General features: G+C 46.4%; 1 protein-coding gene across 2 annotated transcripts; it reads right to left on the reverse strand.

Annotated features, from left to right (window-relative positions):
• Positions 1–4,322: 4,322 nt before the first annotated feature.
• On the reverse strand, positions 4,323–12,815 carry ADRM1 (adhesion regulating molecule 1). 2 transcript variants are annotated; one of them, XM_029611757.1, is made up of 10 exons: positions 12,702–12,815; positions 11,288–11,498; positions 9,329–9,445; positions 8,757–8,880; positions 7,712–7,798; positions 7,261–7,342; positions 6,899–7,161; positions 5,857–6,014; positions 5,429–5,531; positions 4,323–5,120 (listed from the first exon to the last, which is right to left on the reverse strand). In XM_029611757.1, exons 2-10 carry the CDS (start codon positions 11,495–11,497, stop codon positions 5,020–5,022), a joined length of 1,245 nt encoding a protein of 414 aa, XP_029467617.1. In that variant the 5' UTR covers position 11,498; positions 12,702–12,815; the 3' UTR covers positions 4,323–5,019. The 2 variants fall into 2 exon arrangements, with proteins under 2 accessions (XP_029467617.1, XP_029467618.1); XM_029611758.1 differs by having other exon boundaries at positions 12,626–12,718.
• Between the last annotated feature and the right edge of the window lie 9,603 nt (positions 12,816–22,418).

Here is a 22,418-nt window from a genome sequence, read left to right on the forward strand (position 1 = left end):
AGGTGTAAGCAGAGGTCAGAAAATGAAAGCTTTCTCTCCCGTGCCTTAGACGGCAGGGTTAGTGTCGGGTAAATAGAGATCATGGCCATTCAGTCAAAGCAGCGCAAGCTCTCCCCATGCCTGCCTTGCAAATGTTTGCATTCCTTCATTGCTACTCCTGCTTCTCGGCCCAGCTAAAAAAACAGATTTCTGTGGCGCTTTACAGACTGAAACACACGCTCGCCAGCGATACTGCACCCAGGAGACGCGAGGCTGGAGGAGAAGATTCTTAGCTTCAGCAGCTGCTCTCATTTGTTCTCCCTGCGCTTTCCCTTCGCCCAATCTCTCTCGCCCGCTCCTGGTGACCCCGGCACAGCTCTGACATGCAGCGCTCACGTTCTCAGGAGTAAGAGCCCTGCGGCCGTGGCTTCTCCCCCTTCCTCCCAGGGGTGCCCAAATAAGCTTCTTCACTGCTGCGACTTCTCACCTCCCATGGCGGTGCATGACCTCCGCCGTGCTATGCGACAGTCACTGCCCACTAGAGAGTTTCTAATAATCAAGACAGGCATGGCGCAGTCACACTCCACACAAGCTGTGATTTGCACAGATTCCCCCCCCCCCCCAGGAGTCCTCGGTGAGCATTCGTAGTGGTGTCAGCAGACGCAGGCCCCAGGCAACTTAAGGCCTCCTTCTGCTGCCATTTGAAGGAAAAGCCCTTTCCAGTTCCCCTTTGAGGGCCTTGCAAGCTCTGTTCCTGCCAGCTCTGTGCAGTCTTCACCTTTTTATACCCAGTCCTGGCTTCCTTACGAGGTCAGGTGTGATTAATTGGACTTCTGGCAGCCACTTTGTGATCTGTTTAAAGCAGCAGGATCTCCTGCTGGCAGGGAACCCTCACATCTGGCCCGAGATAGGATGGTACGTCTTACTAAATCAGCAGCCAAGTCCATCCTATGCCGAGAAACAGGGGCTGGCCCTAGCTTCCCTGCCTCCCGTCACTTCAGAAGCACCCAACTGCTTATTAAGAGATTCCAGGACCACGGAGGGAACCAGATGGCTGCCACTCCTTTCCCCAGCTCGGGCCTAACTCATTGCTCAGCTCCTCTCCAGCAGCAGAGGCTGCCTTCCGAATATTACAGGGAGCAGGAAGCAGTGCTTCTTTTTACACCATGCTGCGTTTGGTATAATTCCAACCTCACAAGTTAACACAAGGCCAGGACTTTGCCACAGCCAAGGTTGGTTTTACAGATGCCAATATTAAAAAAAAAAGAAGAACATAGTTCCCTGTACGTACCCGGATCAGTAAGGGTTATCCAGCTATGTTGGAATATCTCGGGTTAGGTTTAAAAAACAAAAGATCATCTGGGTACCTGGGCCCAGCCAGAGCGACCATGAGAAACACACAGCCCAACCCCCCCCCATTCCAGCAAGACCAGCCGCAAAGATTGTGCCAAAATGTAAGGCTTATGGAATCCATCAGCCCTGGCGGAAGGCGCTGAGAGCAACACGAGGGCACAGCAATCCCGGGACAAGGATGGAGCTGGAGCTAAGTGTTTTTTGGGGGGTTTTTTTACAACCTGCAGGGGGTAAGGCAGCAATCGGCCCAATGGTGCGGGGGAGGGGAGCTTGGGCCAGCAGGCCCACTGGGATTGGTCTCTTAACTGTCTCTGACTAAAGCAAGTGAGAGACAGTGATCTGGGAATACAATCCCGAATCACTAACTCTGCTCTTGGCTCTCTCTAGTATCAGAGTTGGCTGGATAACTCTGCTGCAGAACACCCCTGAAAAGTTATCCAGATCAATGGTCCTGAATATGGACTGCATCATTTTTTGTGATTTATTGGGACAGAAACTCTTAAAACAGCCCCCAAATAGAACCCCTGCAATACTTTATTTCTGCACACAGAAAGGATCTCTGGTTAAAGAGAGGGGTGCGTTGAAGAACGCCAGCGCAAACCCTCTGCACTGAAGAACTGCGCTCATGTTTGGTGCAAGGAGGAAAACTCTTCACCCCCTTGCTCCCACGCATCCGTCTTCGTTTTTGAAAAAAGTGACAGAGCCGCCTGCAAGGGGCAGCCCTCCGTTGCAATTTAATTTTCTGTTGTACCGTGTAGTTGAGGGGGGGTGGGGGGGAGTGCAGCTTTCAGAGAACTAAAATTTAAAAATGCTCCAAGCCACCTCACGCATGCACTTTCACGCACCGACATGCAGACCTGTGCACATAGGCAGACAGACAGACACAAGGACAAGCACCTGGCTCCCCAACACTTCTTACCTCATCATTCAGTGGGGTAACTATTTCTAAAATGAGGTTTTGTCTGCTTTTGTTAACAGAAATTTAACTGACCTGTCACATGTAGTATTAAAAGTCTGATTTGTAAATCACTGGTACATTCTGCTGAGTCAAATTATAACAGAACATTTTATAGCCATTTGTTTTGCTGTGTGTGTATTGCACTTTTTTTGTTTTTTTTAAAAATCCTTCTTTACATCAGTTTTACCCTTAGAAATTTTAACTGCTGCCTTAGGCTGGGAGCACGTGCCTCACTTTTATCTTGGAGAAAGAGCAGCTTGCCCTGGATCTAGGCTGTCCAGAAAACTGACTGCGTTCAGCCGGGAGAGTGCTGCTTCCAGACCGGGGCAGGAAAACACCAGTTACACGCATTTTCCATTTCAAACAGAGGAAGGGGTAAAGGGCCATGGGTACTTGGTGCAAGCGTGTTTTCCCCTTAAGAACAGGGACAATTACACACTGCCTTTCAGATTATAGGTGCAGAACTATGCTTAGGTTTATCTTATAAACCAAGCATACGACGTGGGCTTACTGCCCACTTGGCTTTTAGAAAGGATCTGCTTTCTGCTGCGACTCAGCTAGGCCACATCCTTGGGAGGGTTACATAAGCTAAAACTAAGTCAACTGCAGTATCTGCTGGAATCAGAGAAATACTGAAGGTTTACAGAGGGCGCGCACCAGTCATGAGGGACCGCCCTCTCAGTTTTTGCTCCGACTCCATCTGCTAGAAGGGGGACATAACCCACGGTCTGGACTGATCCTGGTACGTACAGGGACCAAGAAATACTGCCTACTGTTGCTGGTGAGTTTACCCTGCCTGGAATCACAGATCACACCATCTTTTGCTAAAGTATTATTTTCTCCCAAATGTTTGCATCTTGTACATCGATAGCTTGCAGGTGTTTGAACATCTCCATCATATTCCCCCCTCTCTCCATCCTCAGACAGCAGCACTGCCACCAGGGGCATCTGACCTGCACCAGCAGCACTTACCCTCCGAAATCCCGCACTGGGCAGAATGGATAGAGCAGGTGGAGCTTCAGCTGCCGTCATTTACTACGCCACTATATAAGTGCCTCGGCCAAACTTAGCCCTAGATTTATCATTTTGCTATAAATTAGCATGAGAGACGCGCAGTCTCTTCCTATAAGGCTCTCATACAAGTGAACTATTTATACCACTTGTAACTCAGGGTGAAGTTTTGGGGGTGGGCTAGGTTTTAGGGGGCTGTTTTACATGCACAGGCAGAGGTACAAACAGCACAGTAGACATAAATGAAGATTTTATGAAATTTGGAGTGATGAAAAGTATAAAAAGATTAGATTTGTAATTGTACTCCCACCATAGCTTGATAGCAGCTAGGTAGAGTACACACAACCTTAAGTATACCTCATTTTCATTTACTCCACTGAGGGCCACATTTTAAAAACACCACACATGTAAACAAAAAAAACACAGGTTTGCATCTCGCCACTGTACCAGGGAAGCACGCAACTTGCTACTGCTCCTGAGGAGCAGAAGGTAAAATAAAAAATTTAGGGTTAAGATAAGGATGGGGGTGGGGAGGAGGGTGGAAGGTCAGTTAGGTGGGTTGAAAATTTCCCTCCCCGTCTGCTCCTTAATTCCAGCAGACTGGGAGAAGCCCGATCTTGTCACAGCCCATATGTGGCCCACGGCTTTTAACACATACGTGTTATATCTTGCATCGCGTTATCACGGGCATTAGGGCCCTAATGCGATTTGAAAAATGATCCCCTTAGCGAGGTCCATATCCCAAGGCATTGAGCCGGATAAGTTGGGGCTGTAACTGGGAGGAGCCGACTTAACCAGCTAAGTCCGATCAGGTCAAAGAGCCATCTTAAAGTCAGGCCACTAAAGGGAGCTGCCTGGATGCAATAGTGCAGTTTCACTAGGGAACAGATAGGTTTATCCAGCTAACGGTGCTAGCTAGACTGTGGCTGAAGATGGACCTCACATCTGTTTTATTTGGACTTGGGAAGAGGATCTTATAAGAACCAATATTAAAAAAAAAAAAAAAAAAACTTCAGTTTTGTTTCCAAAAGCATTTATTAACTATTACTGATTTCTCTTATGAAAAAAAATATACAGCACCTGCACAGATGATAAAAATCTCAACCACTCGCTGGCTGACACGTCAGAGCAGACCTACGGCAGTTTAACACAACTTTCCCTCTGTGTTAGGTGGTGCGCTATGAACACCTGGCGTCAACTTCTTTTTAAAAACCAAACATCCTTATAAAGCAGTTTTCCTAAAGCTTACAGTCAGCCATGCCACAGGATGTCACTAAAAATGTTATTTACTGCTTTCCCAAATTTCACAGTTACCCCAAGTATTTACACTGGCTTTCGACATCATCATACCGATTACAGATATCTTAAAATTAACACAGGGGCAGGTTCTCTTTAGTGTTTAAACCCCTTTTTTAGGGGCAAGCCACAAAAAGGATTTGGGGACGCTTTAGCTGATCTAACTTCAGTAACATTTTCTCTTTACTATAGGCCCAAACTGTTTTTGAAGTGCACTCTGTAAAAAAGCTCAGACACAGATCCACTACAAACTGCCCAACCCAGGCTGCACTGTAATTGTAACACTTCTCCGTCAAGCCCAATTCAATTTTCTTAAAGAGGCCCCAAAACTGGGAATGAAAAATAAAAGCTTTGCCAGCTAATGAAAAGGTCTTTATTAAGCTTGTGAAAGGGAGAGGAAGCAGGAAGCTAGGCCGATGGCATTAATCCAGGCTCATGTCCTCCTCCTCCTTGTCTTTCGAGTCTTCCTCCTTTTGGTCTGACTGGGAGTTCGTCTGCATGGCACTGGCGAAAGCTTCCACATCTAGGCCCAGAAAAGGACACAATGCAAAAGTGATTTCTGCAAGCTTAGAAATGTAATTCAAGTTCACAGGAAGAAGCAAAAATCATTCTTAAGGCTCATAAGCTTGATTTAAAAATCTGCCATAAGATAGCCCAGCAGGGAGTCACGGTCTGCATGAGAAGATGCCTCGCTCCTAGGAAGACGCGCTATGCACACAAGCTTGCTTAGGGTGGCTTTTGCTGGGGAATATTCTGTTTTAAGTGTTATGGCTTTAATTACTCAAAAGGATAGCTTCTGCTTGTTCTTAATTTTTTAAACCAGTCACTTACCCCCTTTATTTGCTGCATCCACGGCCTCTGTCGGCAATCCAAACTGACTCATGAGAGGACCAAGCTGTCCTGAAGCCAAAGCAGCGCTGAACATGCTCAATGCCTACCAAAAAAAAAAAGACACAAGCCATTTCTAATGAGACAGACTGCCAAAACCACTTCTGTGCTACACCCAACACCAATTCATGTAATCAGATTCCCTACGGCCCAGCTATCGGCTCCCAACAGCACACTTAAAGGAGTAAAACCCTGCACTCCAGCAAGTACCTGCTCGTAAAAAGAGTTCAGACTCCATAAACCTACAGGAGCCACATGGAACGAATGTGCTGCTGAGACAGAGACACGTCTTGGATTACACCAAGCAGGAGAAAATAGCCCCGGAAAGAGAGGAGACTGCCCCAGATGCCTTCAAGTGCTTCATCCCCTACCTGCTGAAACTGAGGCGATGTTAATGTGTTCTGAATTTCATCTGCTGTCTGCGGCAGAGATTCCCCCGAAGGAAGGTAAGGCATCAACCGTTCCTGAACTGCTGCGTTCGCCAGGATAGGAGCCATGATCTCAGGTGTCAATACGGTGGCCAAATCAACTAGCATCAAAAGGACAGAAAGGTTATTAATGAAAGGTACACGAGCCACTCAGAGCCCCTCAGTGCAAGGCTTCCAGAGCTCCAAGTTTAACACAGGAAAATATGCAAATAAAGAGAAAAATAAAAATAAAAGTAACACAGGGAAAGAACATAACCAGCATTTATGTGAATTAAAATAAGTTTTAAAAACTCACCTTCAGCTGAGTGATATACCAACATAATAACCCTGTCAACTGTACTTCTCAAATTGCTTCTGTATTCAATTTATGGTGTCTTACAGTGATTAAAAGTTATTACTAATACAAGCCTTATGAAGGGTATAGCTATTGGATATTCTAAATGCCAGGATTTGCAAAACACTATCCTGTATCATATAATAGCAGCACAAGGCTCCAGATATTTTAAAATTGAATTTCACATTTTAAAACTGATAGGAATGTGCCTAGAAGTGTAACTCGCAGGTAACGGGTGAGCTCTCACCTGGTTTAATGCATTATTCTATAAGATCTGGGCAGGGTGAACTACAAGATTTGTTTCATAGTTCTCTAGAACATCTTATGCCGACTGTCTTTGTGCATGTAAGAGTTACAAAGCCAAATATAAGCACGCATTACCTGAAGAACTAAGCGTGGCTGATGCATTATCCTGATCTCTGGCCCTGCTTTAGCTACTGTTTATTGGTGAGAAGAAATCAGATTGCTGGCCATTCTTTACAAAGGAAAATTAGTTTCTTACCTGATAATTTTCGTTCCTGTAGTACCACGGATCAGTCCAGACACCTGTGAACACTCCTGAATCTGAGATCCCAGGTGTCTGGACTGATCCGGGTACGTACAAGGAACTGTCAATACGGAAGGGCCTTCCATTCAGGCAGGATCTCTCACCTTGTTGCCCGCCTCCGGCCACTGCCGGCACATTCATAGTAGCCAAAATGTTCTGCAGGTCACTGAGCTGGATGGGCTGAGTCGGGCTAGCGGCTGTGCTGGCTCCATTGCCCGAGCTCACAGCAGGACTGGGACTGGCGGCTGCTGCGGTTGTAGTAGCAGCAGCCGCAGCAGCCACAGCAGCTGGAGCAGAAGGAGTTGATGTCACACGTGTGGAAGACGTTGTGGAGGACGGTGTGACTGCGGTTGATTGACTGCGTGAGCTGACAATAAAAAAAAAAAATCCACATCATAAGCAAAACGTCAATAACAAAACTGCGGCACACTACAAAAACCACTTCCACTACTCCAATCTGAGTCACCTTGAGGAAGAGCTGCTGGCAGAAGGTCCTCCGCTCCCCAGTAAGCTAGCCAGACCAGGGCCCGTTAGTGCACCAAGTCCACCTTCACAGGAAAGGAAATGCAAGCCAGTTACCAAATACAGGTTAGCCTCCAATATAGTTTGCAATCTCTGTAAATAAGAAGTCCCAGCCCACTATAGAGAGGGATCAGTCACCATGTCAGCTGCTCCTTCAGCTCGCTGGTAGACTGTGGTTAGAGCTGGAAAGTTAATGCAGAATGCCTCAGGCTGCGTGAAACCCTTCACAATAAATATCCTTCCAGCTTAGTTTTGAGTATTATTTTAAAAGAATACTGGTGGCACCACTACCTGCTAGATAAAACCCACTGCACAGCCCTGTGTGCACCAGATGCACTGCTAATAGGTCACAGGGCTCCTCTCCCAGAACATACACACATCCAAATTATTATTACCGAGTCCTCCCAAGCCTGTTGGTCCAATCAGCTGCATGAGCTGGTTATGACTCATGTTTCCCAGAAGGCTTTGCAGCCCACCTTCCCCTACAAACAGAAAACAAAAAGGTTTCATTTTATTCTACTGAGGTTGAATCAGCAACTTGCTAAACTGATGGGAAAGCCAGCTCCGCACTAAGGGCTACATCTAGTACGGAGCTCACTCGCTTCCACTCTTCAGTCAGACAGTACCCGAGGGGCTCGGACAAAGGCGGGCTTTGCTGCTCTGCAGCCATATTAGACCGCTGTGTGGTCAAGGCCATTTTCAAATCAGGCCAAGCCCTTTTGCTCTGGTCCCCATCCTTCTATCCGGCCACTCTGAATATGTTCTAGTCTGACTCTGCTTCAACCAAAGTCTAAATTAGTATGCAAATAGGCATGTTAAACTTGACTCCCCTCCCCCAACAAGGGTTTGCAGCTTCAGTCACCAGAGGAAACAGGTAGCAGGAGCTATAGTGTTAACTTCAGCACAAGTCCCAGCAGGGGAGCATTAGTACAATGTTTCAAAAATACTGGGACACAAAACAATAAGTCATTAAGACATAAGATCATTAATCTTCCTTTCATTATAAAAATTATCTTTTTACAACACACTGCCAAGTGAAAAATATGTAGGTATTTTAAAGGATTAGAGGTGCTGGGGCCAGTCCATCTTACTGTATAAAAAGAGTATCAGTGATCACATAAGCCTTAGAGAATCACTCAGCTCACACTCCCACAGTAAGAGGCAGCAGCACTTCTCAACCCCTAAAATAAGTCCTGCATGCTGAAAGGAGAAGCAAATAGGAGTTCTTTCTAGGATGCCCACAAATCCATCTTTCTATGCAGAGAGAAAAAAAAGTGATTACTCAGTGAAGAGCTTTATAAAAAAAAAAAAAAATACATGACGAAAGTAAGTGTGAAAGCTAAAAAGGAAAGAAAGCCAAGAATACAGCCTGCTCTGCAGCTGTCCCAACCCCCCCCATGGCTGTGTTCATTTACAAACCAAAAAGAGAAGCCGATGTACCTCCCAGGGCCGAGAGCTCATGGCCTCCGCTTCCAGATCCACCCAAAGCACCGGGCATGGGGGGATTGTTCAGATACTCATTTACCTTCCGACAATTCTCCTCATCTTTGTCTGTCTTGGGCTCCTAAGAAAAGAAGCATGAATGTAACCACTTTACAGCCCTCTCTGCCCATCCTGTCATAACCTCAGATCTGCAATACAAGGATTCAGTGACAATGAAACAGCAGCACGAGATCCAGATTCTTACCAGGCCACTAGTAAATTTAGTTTAGAAGTAACACCTGCTCTTGTTTTATTTCCACCCCCCCCCCCTCTATTAGTCACCAAATGCACCAGCCCGAGGCAACAGAGTAAAATTCATAAAATATACCAGACAACTGAAATATAAGCATCAAAAGGTAAAACACAGTAAGACATCCAATGAAACCTGCTTCTTGTGTGCTATTTGTTACCTGGAATAGGAAGTAAAACCATTACACACAAATGGTCAATGTGACTCTACACATGGAGAGGGGAAGTGGCTGACCGTGACATACACTGAGGCAACTGGGCCAATGCAGGCCATCACGTACCTGCATCCAAAAGAAAAGTCGTTTGGATCCAGCTTTAAACTTCAGAACATAAACACGTCCAGTGGTACACTGAGGCACTCTCTTAAATTCACAGTCGTCTGGAAAAATGATCAGGTCCTGCAGAAAGGGGAAAGTGGTATGAAAAGTAAGAAACAGGCAATTAATCTGTCAAATAAGGCAGACAGAAAGCTGCAAGAGGAAAGGCTGAAGAGGTTAGGGCTGTTCAGCTTGGAGAAGAGACGGCTGAGGGGGGATATGATAGAGGTCTTTAAGATCATGAGAGGTCTTGAACGAGTAGATGTGACTCTGTTATTTACACTTTCGAATAATAGGAGGACTAGGGGGCATTCCATGAAGCTAGCAAGTAGCACATTTAAGACTAATTGGAGAAAATTCTCTCACTCAACGCACAATAAAGCTCTGGAATTTGATGCCAGAGGATGAGGTTAGTGCAGTTAGTGTAGCTGGGTTCAAAAAAAGTTTGGATAAGTTCTTGGAGGAGAAGTCCATTAATGGCTATTAATCAAGTTTACTTAGGGAATAGCCACTGCTATTAATTGCATCAGTAGCATGGGATCTTCTTAGTGTTTGGGTAATTGCCAGGTTCTTGTGGCCTGGTATGGCCTCTGTTGGAAACAGGATGCTGGGCTTGATGGACCCTTGGTCTGACCCAGCATGGCAAGTTCTTATGTTCTTAAACAATACTTTTCAACCTTCCTTATTTGATTTCTTTCATAATTAAAGCATAAAGAAACCTTACTGTTCAATCTTGTAGCTACTTCACAAACAGCTTCTTAACCTCTGTCCAGCTTAGGCAAGGTAAGCTGGACAGAAGCTTTAAAATAATTTAGATTGTTAGATCAATCACGTTTGTAGGCCACTTAACCTACTCGCCTTCAGGCACATGCACATTTTGTGCATGTGAACCTTACTTCCACTGCAGAAAATGGGCCTTCAAAATGCGGTTCTGCTTAGCGCCCTCACATGGAAATGTATTGATTTTATATACAGTCATTCGGACGAATCATCATAACAGTTTACAAGTTAAATAATACAATACATAAATAGCAATAAAATCCCATGTGAATGAGGGCATTAAGCAGTACTCCCCGATGCAGGCTTTTCTTAGCACTGGAAATTTTATTCTGGATCACAGATGGAGTAAAGTTTCCAGCAAGAAAGGAGAAAGAAGCCCCAGAGGGGAAGGCTGCAGACAGGTGGCGAGAGGCAGAGTTGGTGCGGTAGCAAAGCAAAGTAAAGTAAAGCAGTGCCTGCCCTCTACCAGCAGCAAACTCTCGGCACCTGACTACTCTGCCAATCTGAATAAAAAATGGTTTTCTTCCTGTTGAATGAATACGTTTATAATCTGAAATTAAAGGAGTCCACCAGACTGTATCTCTTCCATTTACAGAGCAGCGCTGCACAACAGCTCATCCTCCTGTTCATTCACATGCAGGACAGACAGGAGGATTTATAAGGAGCCCTAAGTTCAGAGGCAGATCTGAAGCTACAGCCTTGCTGTTCCCCTCAGCAAAGCCTCTGAGAAGCCCACTGGACTTCACGTCCGCATGATTGATTGCACAATACTTTCAACTTCCCCCCCACCCCCTTCCCAAAACCTCTCTGGTTCTGTAACCAGTGAGGAGAACCGGGGGACTAGCTTTAATTACTGCAAGTCCCAGCTGAACAGCAAGAATGGCAGCAGGTGATGCCCTGAGACAAATTAAAGAGATTTAGCTCTGGTGATGACTCTCCCCCCCCCAGTTAAAATGTGTATTCAGCCGCTGCTGAATGCAACATCCAAAACATTAGCTTCCTACAGCAGGAGATAAAAAATAATATAATCTGTGTTAAAATATGGCCTGGATTTCAGCACACAGATTATTGCATCGGCCTGCTGCAAAGCAGGGAACACACAAGACACAAAAACCTGGATTCAGAAAATGAAGATCTACTTACATCTTCAAGGTTACCAGAAGTCCTATCCTTCCAACAGAAGTGAATGAGAGAATCATCCGTCTGCTGGATATAGACCAGTCCCTTCCGTTTATCTGGAGTGACAGTAGTACCTTTTAATGACATTTTGCCAGCTCGGAACTCCACTAGGTATTTGCTGGAAGAGCCCCGTGAGCCTGACACCAGGCTTGGAAATAAAGCACCCGACGACATTCTGGAGGAAGGAAAAATGAAGGTCTTCAAGATTTCTCTGACAGAAAGAAATAAAAACAGTCTGCGGAGTGCACATGCACTCTGGGGGAAAACAAACAGGTCCACATGATCTAGCAAGGGGTCATGCCACAAAACAGCAGCACATAACATGACAATGAAGGAATCTTGCAAGGGTTACCTAGGTACAGTTTACATAAAGCTTCAGCGAGATCAAGTTTCTTAATCTGACCCTTCTAGGAAAGACTTTTCAATCCCACCAGCCAGAAAATGAACATTAAAGTTAACTGTTCACATACATGACCAAATCATGTTTCAAGAGTATAAGCTCGTACAGTCTGGGTAATATGGCAATAACTAGGAGCTTTCAGTCTCAATATTTAAGTGTAGCTTTGACAGAGTACTCAAGGTACCACCTGATGTTCTTGTATGCTAAAGAAAAGATCTGGAAAACCTCTCAGGGTGGGTCCCAGGGATCTTTCCCTTTTCTGTCAAAGGGTCGATACGTGGAATCTCGGTGGCCGATCCCCAGGATCTCCCTTTCAGGGGGGGGGGGTCAGTGCCTGGGATCTTTCTTCCTCTCAACGGCCAAAATCTGGGACCTCTCTCGGTCCTTGGGATCTATCCCAAGGATAGGGGGGGGGGAGGGGTGCCAGTCCCTGGGATCTCTCTCGCAATGGACCTATCCCTGGGATCTTCTCTCTCGAAGGGGGGGAGGGGGAAGGAGGTGCCAGTCCCCGGGATCTCTCCTGGGGGAGGGGAGGGGGTGAAGGGATACAGGTCTCTGGGATCTCTCCCGCAGATCTGAATTTCCGTCTCTCCACTCCTAGGAACTGGTTCAAGAAATCTACAAGAGTAGCAGCGGGGAGTGGGATGCAAAGCTGGCTGCCGAGTTTAAGGCAGGCGCGTTATAAACCGGTCTGAGCCCCGACCCCGCCCGTCTCTCAGCTCAGAGGCACAAAACCTGCAGCGCCCGACTTGCTTTGGCCTCCATTTCTTTCTTCTTGAATTTAAGATCAGACACAAGCGATCCTTGTGAATGTCCCCTCCCTGCCCGGGAACATGCACGACAGCACCGAGGCCCGCCATGGACGCGAGCGGAACCCGAACGGGAACAGAAAAGCCTCTTACCCCAGGGTGGGAAACCAGAACTAACAAACTCCCCAGCGCAAGAAGAGAAACCGAGACGGACCGGGACCGACCTTACCTTACGTTAGCCACTGCCTTCCGCCCCGGTACTCAGGTCACTACCGCTGCCCTCCCTACATCACATGCTGCACGCAAACCCCGCCCGTCGCTCCCCGCTATTGGACAGGAGGGGAAGGACGTGCACGAAGCAGAGCGGTGATTGGTGCCCTCTGCTGCCCGTCAGACTCACGGGCCTCACGTACACTGGGCTAGGTTGAGCGGGCAGAGTTTTTGCTGTGTCACAGAACTGCTGCTGAGCGGGAGCAGCGCCCTCTCGCGGGCAGCCGGGGAAGCGCGGGGTGTACCTGCGGAGGCGCGCGCGGGACCGGAAGCGGCTTCAGCAGCGCAGCCCCAGGCCTCGGGGGGCACGCGGTTCTGCTGGTGATTTTCGTGCCGCCTCCAGCGCGCGAAGCAGCTAGCGCAAGAGCAAGGCTCGGGCCTCAAGCGTTGCTAGCCGTGCCCCTCCCTCCCCCAGCAGCAGTTCCCAGCACAGCATTACACCTCCTACTAGAAAAACAAGGCAGACTGCTATAGAGGCCTCATAGAATCTTACAGAATATGGCACGTGTGTCACCCAAGCCTCACCAAATACAAAATAAGTGGCCACAAATTAGAAGTGTACAAACTAAAATGAAAATCCAGCAAAGCCACAGTCTATATACACTGAAGGATCATTGCTGGTAGCCAAGATCATAGATTAGGATGGGGTAGACGAAACTCCGTTTACAGAACAATATATAGGAAGAGCTCAGCAAACTGAAAGTAGATGAGGCCGGATGAGGTACATCACAGCAGCTTGAAGGAGCTCAGAGATGTGCTGGCAGGGCAGCCGAAGGATCTTTTTAATAGATATGTGGAAACAGGAGTGGTGCCACATGATTGACAAAGAGTGGTAGTGGAGAGGAATTAGCCTCACATCGGTGGTGAGAAAATGAATGGAGACTGCTGATCTGCTGAACATAAGAACTTGCCATGCTGGGTCAGACCAAGGGTCCATCAAGCCCAGCATCCTGTTTCCAACAGAGGCCAAGCCAGGCCACAAGAACCTGGCAATTACCCAAACACTAAGAAGATCCCATGCTACTGATACAATTAATAGCAGTGGTTATTCTCTAAGTAAACTTGATTAATAGCCGTTAATGGACTTCTCCTCCAAGAACCTATCCAAACCTTTTTTGAATCTAGCTATACTAACTGCACTAACCACATCCTCTGGCAACAAATTCCAGAGCTTTATTGTGTGTTGAGTGAAAAAGAATTTTCTCCGCTTAGTCTTAAATGTGCTACTTGCTAACTTCATGAATAGTCCTCCTCTTATTCAAAAGTATAAATAACCGAGTCACATCTACTCATTCAAGACCTCTCATGATCTTAAAGACCTCTATCATATCCCCCCTCAGCCATCAATTCTCCAAGCTGAACAGCCCTAACCTCTTCAGCCTTTCCTCATAGGGGAGCTGTTCCATCCCCTTTATCACTTTGGTTGCCCTTCTCTGTACCTTCTCCATCGTAACTATATCTTTTTGGAGATGTGGCGACCAGAATTGTACACAGTATTCAAGGTGCGGTCTCACCATGGAGCAATATAGAGGCATTATGACATTTTCCATTTTATTAACCATTCCTTTCCTAATAATTCCTAACATTCTGTTTGCTTTTTTGACTTCTGCAGCACACTGAGCTGACGATTTTAAAGTATTATCCACGATAATGCCTAGATCTTTTTCCTGGGTGGTAGCTCCTAATATGGAACCTAACATCCTGTAACTACAGCAAGGGTTATCTTTCCCTATATGCATCAGCTTGCACTTGTCCACATTAAATTTCATCTGCCATTTGGATGCCCAATCTTCCAGTCTTGCAAGGTCCTCCTGTAATGTATCACAGTCTGCTTGTGATTTAACTACTCTGAATAATTTTGTATCATCCGTAAATCTGATAACCTCACTTGTCGTAGTGAGCTACCAACACGCTGGTGGGTTGCTCGACCCGAGGCAGCATGGATTCACCAGCTAGAGAATTGGATTGAGGAAGAGCCCTCAATGTGATCGAGTTGGATTTCAGTAAAGGTTTTGATACAGTACCATATCAGAGGCTTGTGAATAAAACAAGAAGCTTGGGCATGAGCACTAAGATGGTGGCGTGGACTACAAACTCATTGACTGATAGGAAACAGCAATAAATGGTAAATGGGACCTACTCTGAAGAGAGCAGTGTTGAGCAGAGTGCCACAGGGATCATTATTGAGACCGGTTCTTTTCAATAACTTTGTGAGTGTTAGTGCAGAAAGAATAGAAGGTAAAGTTTGTCTATTTGCAGATGATACTACAATCTGCAACAGAGTGGGCACACCTAAAGGAAAAGAGAACGAAAAGTAATTTAAGAAAGCTTGGAGTGGTTGAAGATCCAGCAGCTTGGATTCAATGCCAAGAAGTGCAGAAACAAGCAACGAGGGTGCTGTAATCAAAAGAGCTGTACGTGATGAGGGGGTGAAAAACAGATGTGCATGGACCAAGAGAGATCTTGAGATAATGGTCTTCTTCTGCCATCGTTTCCATGATCTGAATATCCCCTAGAAGAGAGGAGGTGCAGGGGAGATATCTTTTAGGTAGCTGAAGGTCTGTATCATTTCAATGATGTATGGACTTCAAACATTTTCCATTGGGGGGGGAAACAAAACAATAGCAGTAGGTGTCATGCACTGAAATTCTAGGGGGATGACGCAGAACCAGCATCAGGAAATATTTCTGTACAGGAGGTGGTGGAGGCCTGGAATGCCCTTCCAGCAGAGGGGGGTGAAGAAGAAAATAGTCAAAGAATTCAAAGGCACATGGGATAAACATGGGGAGGGTAACATGCTGGTAGGGTAGTTACTACCCTTAAAGAAGGGATGGAGATTACTATCCTTAAGCAATATTCCTTGACACTTTTAATGCAGCTGCAATATTATTCCCCACTTAGAGGACAGTGGGGGAAAAAATAGAATTTGAGTCAGACAACAACCGAGGGCCCCAACTTCAATGGTCTGGGATACTGTTACATAGACAGAAGAGAAAAAGCACAGGACTGCCTCTACAGCCCAGTCCTAAAGGAAATGAAGAAATCATTCATGGGGGGTAATGGGCTGATGCGGCAGCTACCACCCTTAATCAATCAGCCTTCATACTTTTGATACATCTATCATTGCTCGCTACTTCAACAGGGGAAAAGGGAGATTTGATTCAAACAGCAACCAAGCAGGTGTCCGCTTTTTACAAGCTGGGGAACAGATAAGCACAGTGGTAACCTGCACAAAGCAGCCATTACTGCTCATAATTGAAGGCAGAGGATTACTACTCTTAAGCAATAAGCCTTGATGCTTTTGATGCAACCGCAATATCTCTGCTTCAAAGGAGGGAGCAGGGATGGAAGGAAGAGGAATTTAGATTCAGAGACAACCAACACAAGCCATGACCTTTTTTAAGTCTAGGGTACAGACATAGATATATTAAGGAAAAACCACAGAACTGCTTCTAGGGCCAAGGCCATCAGCATAAACACGTCATATTCTACGATGGGAAGAGTGGACTATTGGTCCTTTGCTGCCGTCATATCTGTGTTTCATCTTACTATGTAAACAAATGCATTTTCTCCTGGCCCAAGAAAAATAAAGATAGAAGATGCACATCCCAGAAAAAAAGATATTAGAATCATTAGACAAACTAGAATGCTTTGTCTCTTTTGTCTGGGTATTTACATTTTCTAATCCTATTGTCCCAATCTTTTGCTGTCTTCTCTTAAAGCCCTTTTCCAGGGTCTTCTATTGGCATTTCTTCCCTTATGTCTTTGCTATTGATCTGTCCCTGCCATCTCTTTTCTGCCTTACCTAGGTATGGTAACTGATCTAGTTCTCAATCAACCCTTTTCCCATTGCCCTGTCTCACGCCTGCCCAGCCTAATGCTTAATTCTCCATCTTTTGTGCATGCCCTAGTCCCCTCTGGTGTACTCACCCCATCCCCAGCTTTCAACTACTTTCCTTTACCTCTCCTTCCTGCACTAGCCCCAACTCCTGTTTATAGGCCTTGGTGGCTAAAAAAATATAATACCAGATAAATCTATGAGAAAAGGCAGGCTTTTTTTTTTTTTTTTTCTCCCTTTCAGTAGTTAGTAAGTCATGTTGGGGAATGATCTCATGGGAGGATGCACATGTGAACAAGTAGGGAAGGATGTGCTGAGGCAAAATACACATCATAGATCGTCTACCTTTAGTTGGTTTGCAATTTAAAAAAAAATTAATTTTCTAAGGTGTAGCAGATGTACTCAGGACCCCTGGGTATAGTGTGCTCCTGATCGCAGTTGGAGAAGGAGTCAGATTTCAATCTGACATCAGCACCCGTACATATACCCCTGCAGGAAGCTCTGCTCTTCAGTATTTTCCGTCTCCAGAGCAGTTATGGACTCTTATACACACTTGCACAGTATGAAAGTATTCAATCGCTCCAGGAATGGAACCTTACCCAACCATGAGGCATTTCTTATCCAAAGACGAGCTATCAGACCTCATGGCTCACAGCTTGAAGGAGCTCACCATCCCGGGCAGTGGTGGCACAGGAGAACCAAAGACGAACCGCCTCCTAGAGGGACTCCATCAGGCCTCGTGCCATTTCCCTCTGCTGCAAGCCATACAACAGCTGATCGACCTGGAATGGGAGGCCCCAGAGGCCAGTTTCAAAGGCAGATGGGTCCTAGAAGCCCTCTACCCACTGGAACCCTCAGCCAAAGATCTCCTGGCATTCCGCAAAGTGGATGCCATGGTCCACGCGGTCACAAAGCGCATTACCATCCCAGTCGAGGGAGGAGCAGCACTCAAGGATGCCCAGGACAGGCATCTGGAATCCATCCTTAAACAGTCATTCAACCTATCAGCTATGTCACTACAGATTGCTGCCTGCTGTGCGTGGTAACACGCACCTGCTTATTCATGACCAGCGCCACACCTGTCAAAGCACTAGAACCAGCTGTATCCTTCCTCACGCATGCGACCTCTGACCTGGTACGCACATCAGCCAGGGGAGTCTCAGCCGTAGTGGCAACCAGAAGGCAACTCTGCCACCAAAGTTGGAAGTCATGTTAGCTAACCAAGACGAAACTCACAAGAATGCCCTTTTAAAAGGAGCCCTCCTGTTCAGAAATGAACTGGAGAAGTTAACAGACAAATGGGGCAGAATCTCCAGTACCTCGGCTACTGGAGGACAAGAACAAAAGAAGCCAATGCCCCTCTCCCCACTTACCTAGGGGCAGAGGATCACAGTGTTTCAGACACTACAAGAGTACATATCAAGCCCCTCACCCCACAGGCAGGGGCCAGTCCTTTCGGAACAAACAATAAGAGGGGAGCCAGCTCTGGCACAGGCCCCAGCCGCACCCCACAATGAGAATCAGCTGACCCATCCACAAGAAGAAGCCATAGGGAACAGGCTTGCCATATTCTACCAAAGATGGGTCAAGATAACAGCAGACAAGTGGGTCCTAATCATCATTCAAAAGGGATACTATCTAGACTTCCACAACATGCCTCTGGACAAGTTCATGAAAGCTCCTTGCCACACACCCTCCGAGAGGACGGCAGTGGAAACCACACTGGCCAAATTACTCACCCTAAAAGCCATAACGTCTGTTCCAGTCCATCCTGGCCCTCAGGTCGGTCAACCATACCTGAGGGTACCATACTTCCACATGGAAACATTGCGCTCGGTCATAAGGGCAATACAGGCAGAATTCCTTACATCCTTGGACCTGTCAGAAGCATACCTGCCCATCCCAGTCCATCAAGAGCATCTGCGCTTCACAATCCTGGACCACCACTACCAGTTCCCAAGCACTACCCTTCAGGCTCACCACAGCCCCTTGGACGTTCACCAAAATTATGGTGGTAGTAGCAGCGACACTGAGGAAAGAGGGAATCCTGGTACACCCATATCTGGATGATTGGTTGATCAGGGCAAAGTCTCCAGCGGAAAGTCATCAGGCGACCACCAGAATCAAGGCTCTACTGGAGAACCTCGGGGTGGGTTGTCAACACAAACAAGAGCTGTGGACAGCCCTCCCAAACCCTAGAATACTTGGGAGTCTGGTTCAACCCCGGACAGAATAAGGTTATTCTTCCCCCTCCGAGGAGAAGAAAACTGACAAAACCAATTGCAAAACCTGCTAACAAGCCTTTGCCCCAAGGTATGGGACTACCTCCAAGGCCTCATACCATCAACCCTGGAAGTGGTCCCATGGGCAAGCGCTCACATGCGACCGCTACAGTGCTCCCTGTCATGGTGGAACCAGATGTCCCAGGACTACTCCATTTGCCTGCAGCTCCTGGAGGAGGTGCGGAACCAGCTCCAATGGTGGCTACTAGAAGACCATCTGAGCAAGGGAGTAAGGCTATCCCCACCGACCTGGATCTTGCTCACCACAGACACAAGCCTACGAGGGTGGAGGGCCCACTGCCAGGAACTGTCAGCCCAGGGGCAATGGGACAAGGAAGAGTCAGGATGGAACAACAACCGACTGGAAGCCCAGGCGGTCAGACTAGCCTGCATACAGCAAATCTGTCAGAATCATGTCAGACAACACCCTGACAGTTGCCTACATCAACTGCCAGGGAGGAACCAGAAGCCAATGGGTGTCCCTGGAAATAGATACTCTAATGGCATGGGCGGAAGCAAACCTACAAGAGATCTCAGCTGCCCACATCGCAGGAAGAGACAACGTCACTGCAGACTACCTCAGCAGAGAAAGTCTAGACCCAGGGGAATGGAAGCTGTTGACCACAGCCTTCCAGTTGATAATTTTTATTTATTATTTTATTTATTTATTTGTTTTTGTTATACAGAGTTTCATGACTGGCATCACATCAACCCGGTTTACAATTAACAATGTGTGTAAAGCATAAGGTAACGTGATAACAATATTCCCAATAGAACTGTGAACTTTAAATACAGAGAATCAATTAAAGGGTGTGAGAAAGTTACAATAAAACAATAAAACAGGGAAAATTAACTTGGAGCTGGAAGAGGGGAGAGATTGAACAATGCAATATTTACATTTCAGCCAATTAGTGTAGTAGTATAGCAGAGTGAATAAATAAGCCTATGTGAATAAATGAGACGGTACATAAATATGAAACGGTAAAATAAGTAACCAGGAGAATAAATATGACACAGTAGTGAATGATAATGATATGATAAAACTCAGCAGGTAATGATGTGCGTAAGTTTATGGTAGTTGGATTCTTATTTAGATCCAGTTATTGCATGCGAGTTTGTGTTGAAGAGTGGAGGTTTTATTCAAGGCTTGGAAATGCTTTTTTGAAAAGCCAAGTTTTTAGTCTTTTTCTAAATGTTAGAGAGCATGGTTCCTGTCTCAAATCCGGTGGGATAGAGTTCCAAAGAGTTGGACCTGCTGAAGAGAAGGCTCTGAGACTCAAGGATTTATGTTGGAAGGTTTTGGGATTTGGAATTTGGAGTGACTCTTTGTAGTATTCCCTGATGGGTCTGGCGGAAGTGTATTTTTTAAGTGGTATTTGTAGATCGAGTTGTGTGTGTTGGTTAATGGTCTTGTATATGATGTTGATGGATTTGTACATGATTCTATAGTGGATCAGTAACCAATGGAGGTTTTTGAGGATGGGGGAGATGTGGTCAATTTTCCTGGAATTTGTAAGCACTCTGGCTGCAGAGTTCTGAACCATTTGAAGGGGTTTGGTATAAGAAGCTGGGAGGCCTAGTAGTAATGAGTTGCAATAATCTAGTTTAGAAAAGATTATTGCTTGCAAGATTGTTCTAAAGTCTTGAGCGTGGAAAAGTGGTTTAATTCTTTTCAGAATATGTAATTTGTAGAAGCAATCTTTGGTGGTTTGGTTAATGAATGTTTTGAGGTTGAGACGATTGTCTAAGATAGCTCCTAGATCTCTTACGTGGGTTTTTTGAAGGAGTGTGGGTGGTTTTGGAAGTGAGTTATTGTTTTCCGGTGATATGAGCAGGAATTCCGTTTTCGAAGCATTGAGTACGAGGTTTAGGCTGGTGAGGAGAAGTTTAATTTCTAGTAAGCAACTGTCCCAGTATTCCATTGTTTTTGAGATTGTTTCTTTTTTTTTTTTTCAGAATAGTATTTTTATTGGTCTGAACAAGCAGCTTGTCACCAAGCCATCACTTAACATCTCGAACAGTAACTACAACAAACTGTATACATGATAAACTTAACTCTCCTCAGGTTTGTCAAGGTGACCTCAACTCGTCACACCATTTTATCCCACAGCCATGTGTATCCCCCTAACATGTGCCCCCCTCCCCTTCCCACTCCATACTGACAACATCCATACCACAGCCATTCCACACACACCTTAACCCTTAAGTACCCCCCTCCCCCCCTAAGAGACCCAATCAGATGTGTATCCATTTGACCGGAGGTCATCCTGCAGGTCAGTAGGTAAAGCTTTTACACAATTGTCCCAACAAACACAATAAGTCTTGTCTGGTGTCCGGCGACCCAACAAAAAGTCCAGTCTTTCCAGTTGTGCCATGGCTGCCATTCGGCGGGCCCAAGCTTGAAAAGATGGGTGGATGTCCGGTATAAGCCAGTCTGCCAAAATGGTACGGCAGGCCTGCATGACTGCCGCCCTTTCAAATTTAACCTTAGAATGTCTATCCAGCAAGGCGTGGGGGAGAGAACTGCATAGAAGCACCAGTCCTGTAGGGTTTATGGCGATCCCAATGCAAATAGTGAGTATCCGTGTCACAGCCGTCCAAAAGACCCGGAGCGTGGAACAGTCATACAACCGATGAGCCAGGGTCCCAGGGAGCAATCCACATTTGATACACACTGGAGTGGGGGTGAGTCGCATTTGCGACCTTCGAACATCATCACAGTACAGCCAGTGCAGAATTTTAAATTGAATCTCTCTGAGGCCGATATCCGGAAGAGACTTCCTCAGGCCCACAAACGCCGCTTTGATTTGGGCACCCGTAACAGGAGACGTAAGTGCTGCTGACCACCGGCCGGCCAGATGAGACACTCTGTCTACGGAGCGGCGCTTCTGCCCCAAGCTTTTCCAAGCCGTAATGGTGTTAGTGATGTAAGCAGTATCAAAGAATTCGTTGGCAAATTTAAGCTCCCCCACAATATCTGCAGTAGTCCACGCGCAGGATCGAAAATAGTGTCTTGCTTGTAGAAAAGCATAAAACTGTTTAGCAGGGATATGATAAAGTTGTTGCAGAGCAGCAAAGTCCAACAAGTTACCAGACGTACCATCCAACATATGATATAGAAACAGTAATCCCTTATCCACCCATGACTGGAATATCCCCCCACCCTCCCGCCCCGGCAAGAATTCCACATTACGTACCAGGGGAAGTAGTAAGGAGCGCACCCCAGGTCTATCATTCAACTGGCGCCACCATCTCCAAGCCTTGATACAGGGAGCCAGCAGGACAGTAGGATAAAGGGCAGCGCCACGTGCCGCCTCACGGCATTGCGCAATGCTCACCGGGGAATTAGGGGCTGACATCCGCTCTAGCATGCCCGCCGCGCATAAATGGTAGGTGCCCGTAAGCCATTCTCCCATGAACCTCAGCTGACATGCCACATTGTATAAACGAAAGTCAGGCATGTTGAGTCCTCCCCGGTCCCCAGGCAACTCCAAGAGAGCATATGAGAGCCGCGCCCTCTTCCCCCGCCACAAGAACTTCTGTATACTAGCTCGTA

The sequence above is a fragment of the Rhinatrema bivittatum genome, chromosome 8 (genome assembly GCF_901001135.1).
Source record: "Rhinatrema bivittatum chromosome 8, aRhiBiv1.1, whole genome shotgun sequence".
NCBI classification, from domain to species: Eukaryota; Metazoa; Chordata; class Amphibia; order Gymnophiona; family Rhinatrematidae; genus Rhinatrema; species Rhinatrema bivittatum.

Bases quoted from the DNA above. Each gene is read 5' to 3' on its own strand.
- ADRM1 (XM_029611757.1), bottom strand. From the start codon at position 11,497: ATGTCGTCGGGTGCTTTATTTCCAAGCCTGGTGTCAGGCTCACGGGGC. The intron at 8,881-9,328 runs GTACGTGATGGC...TTCTTTTCTTAG, and splicing joins GACTTTTCTTTTGGATGCAG to GAGCCCAAGACAGACAAAGA. The intron at 6,015-6,898 runs GTGAGAGATCCT...TTTTGATGCTAG, and splicing joins GGCCGGAGGCGGGCAACAAG to TTGATTTGGCCACCGTATTG.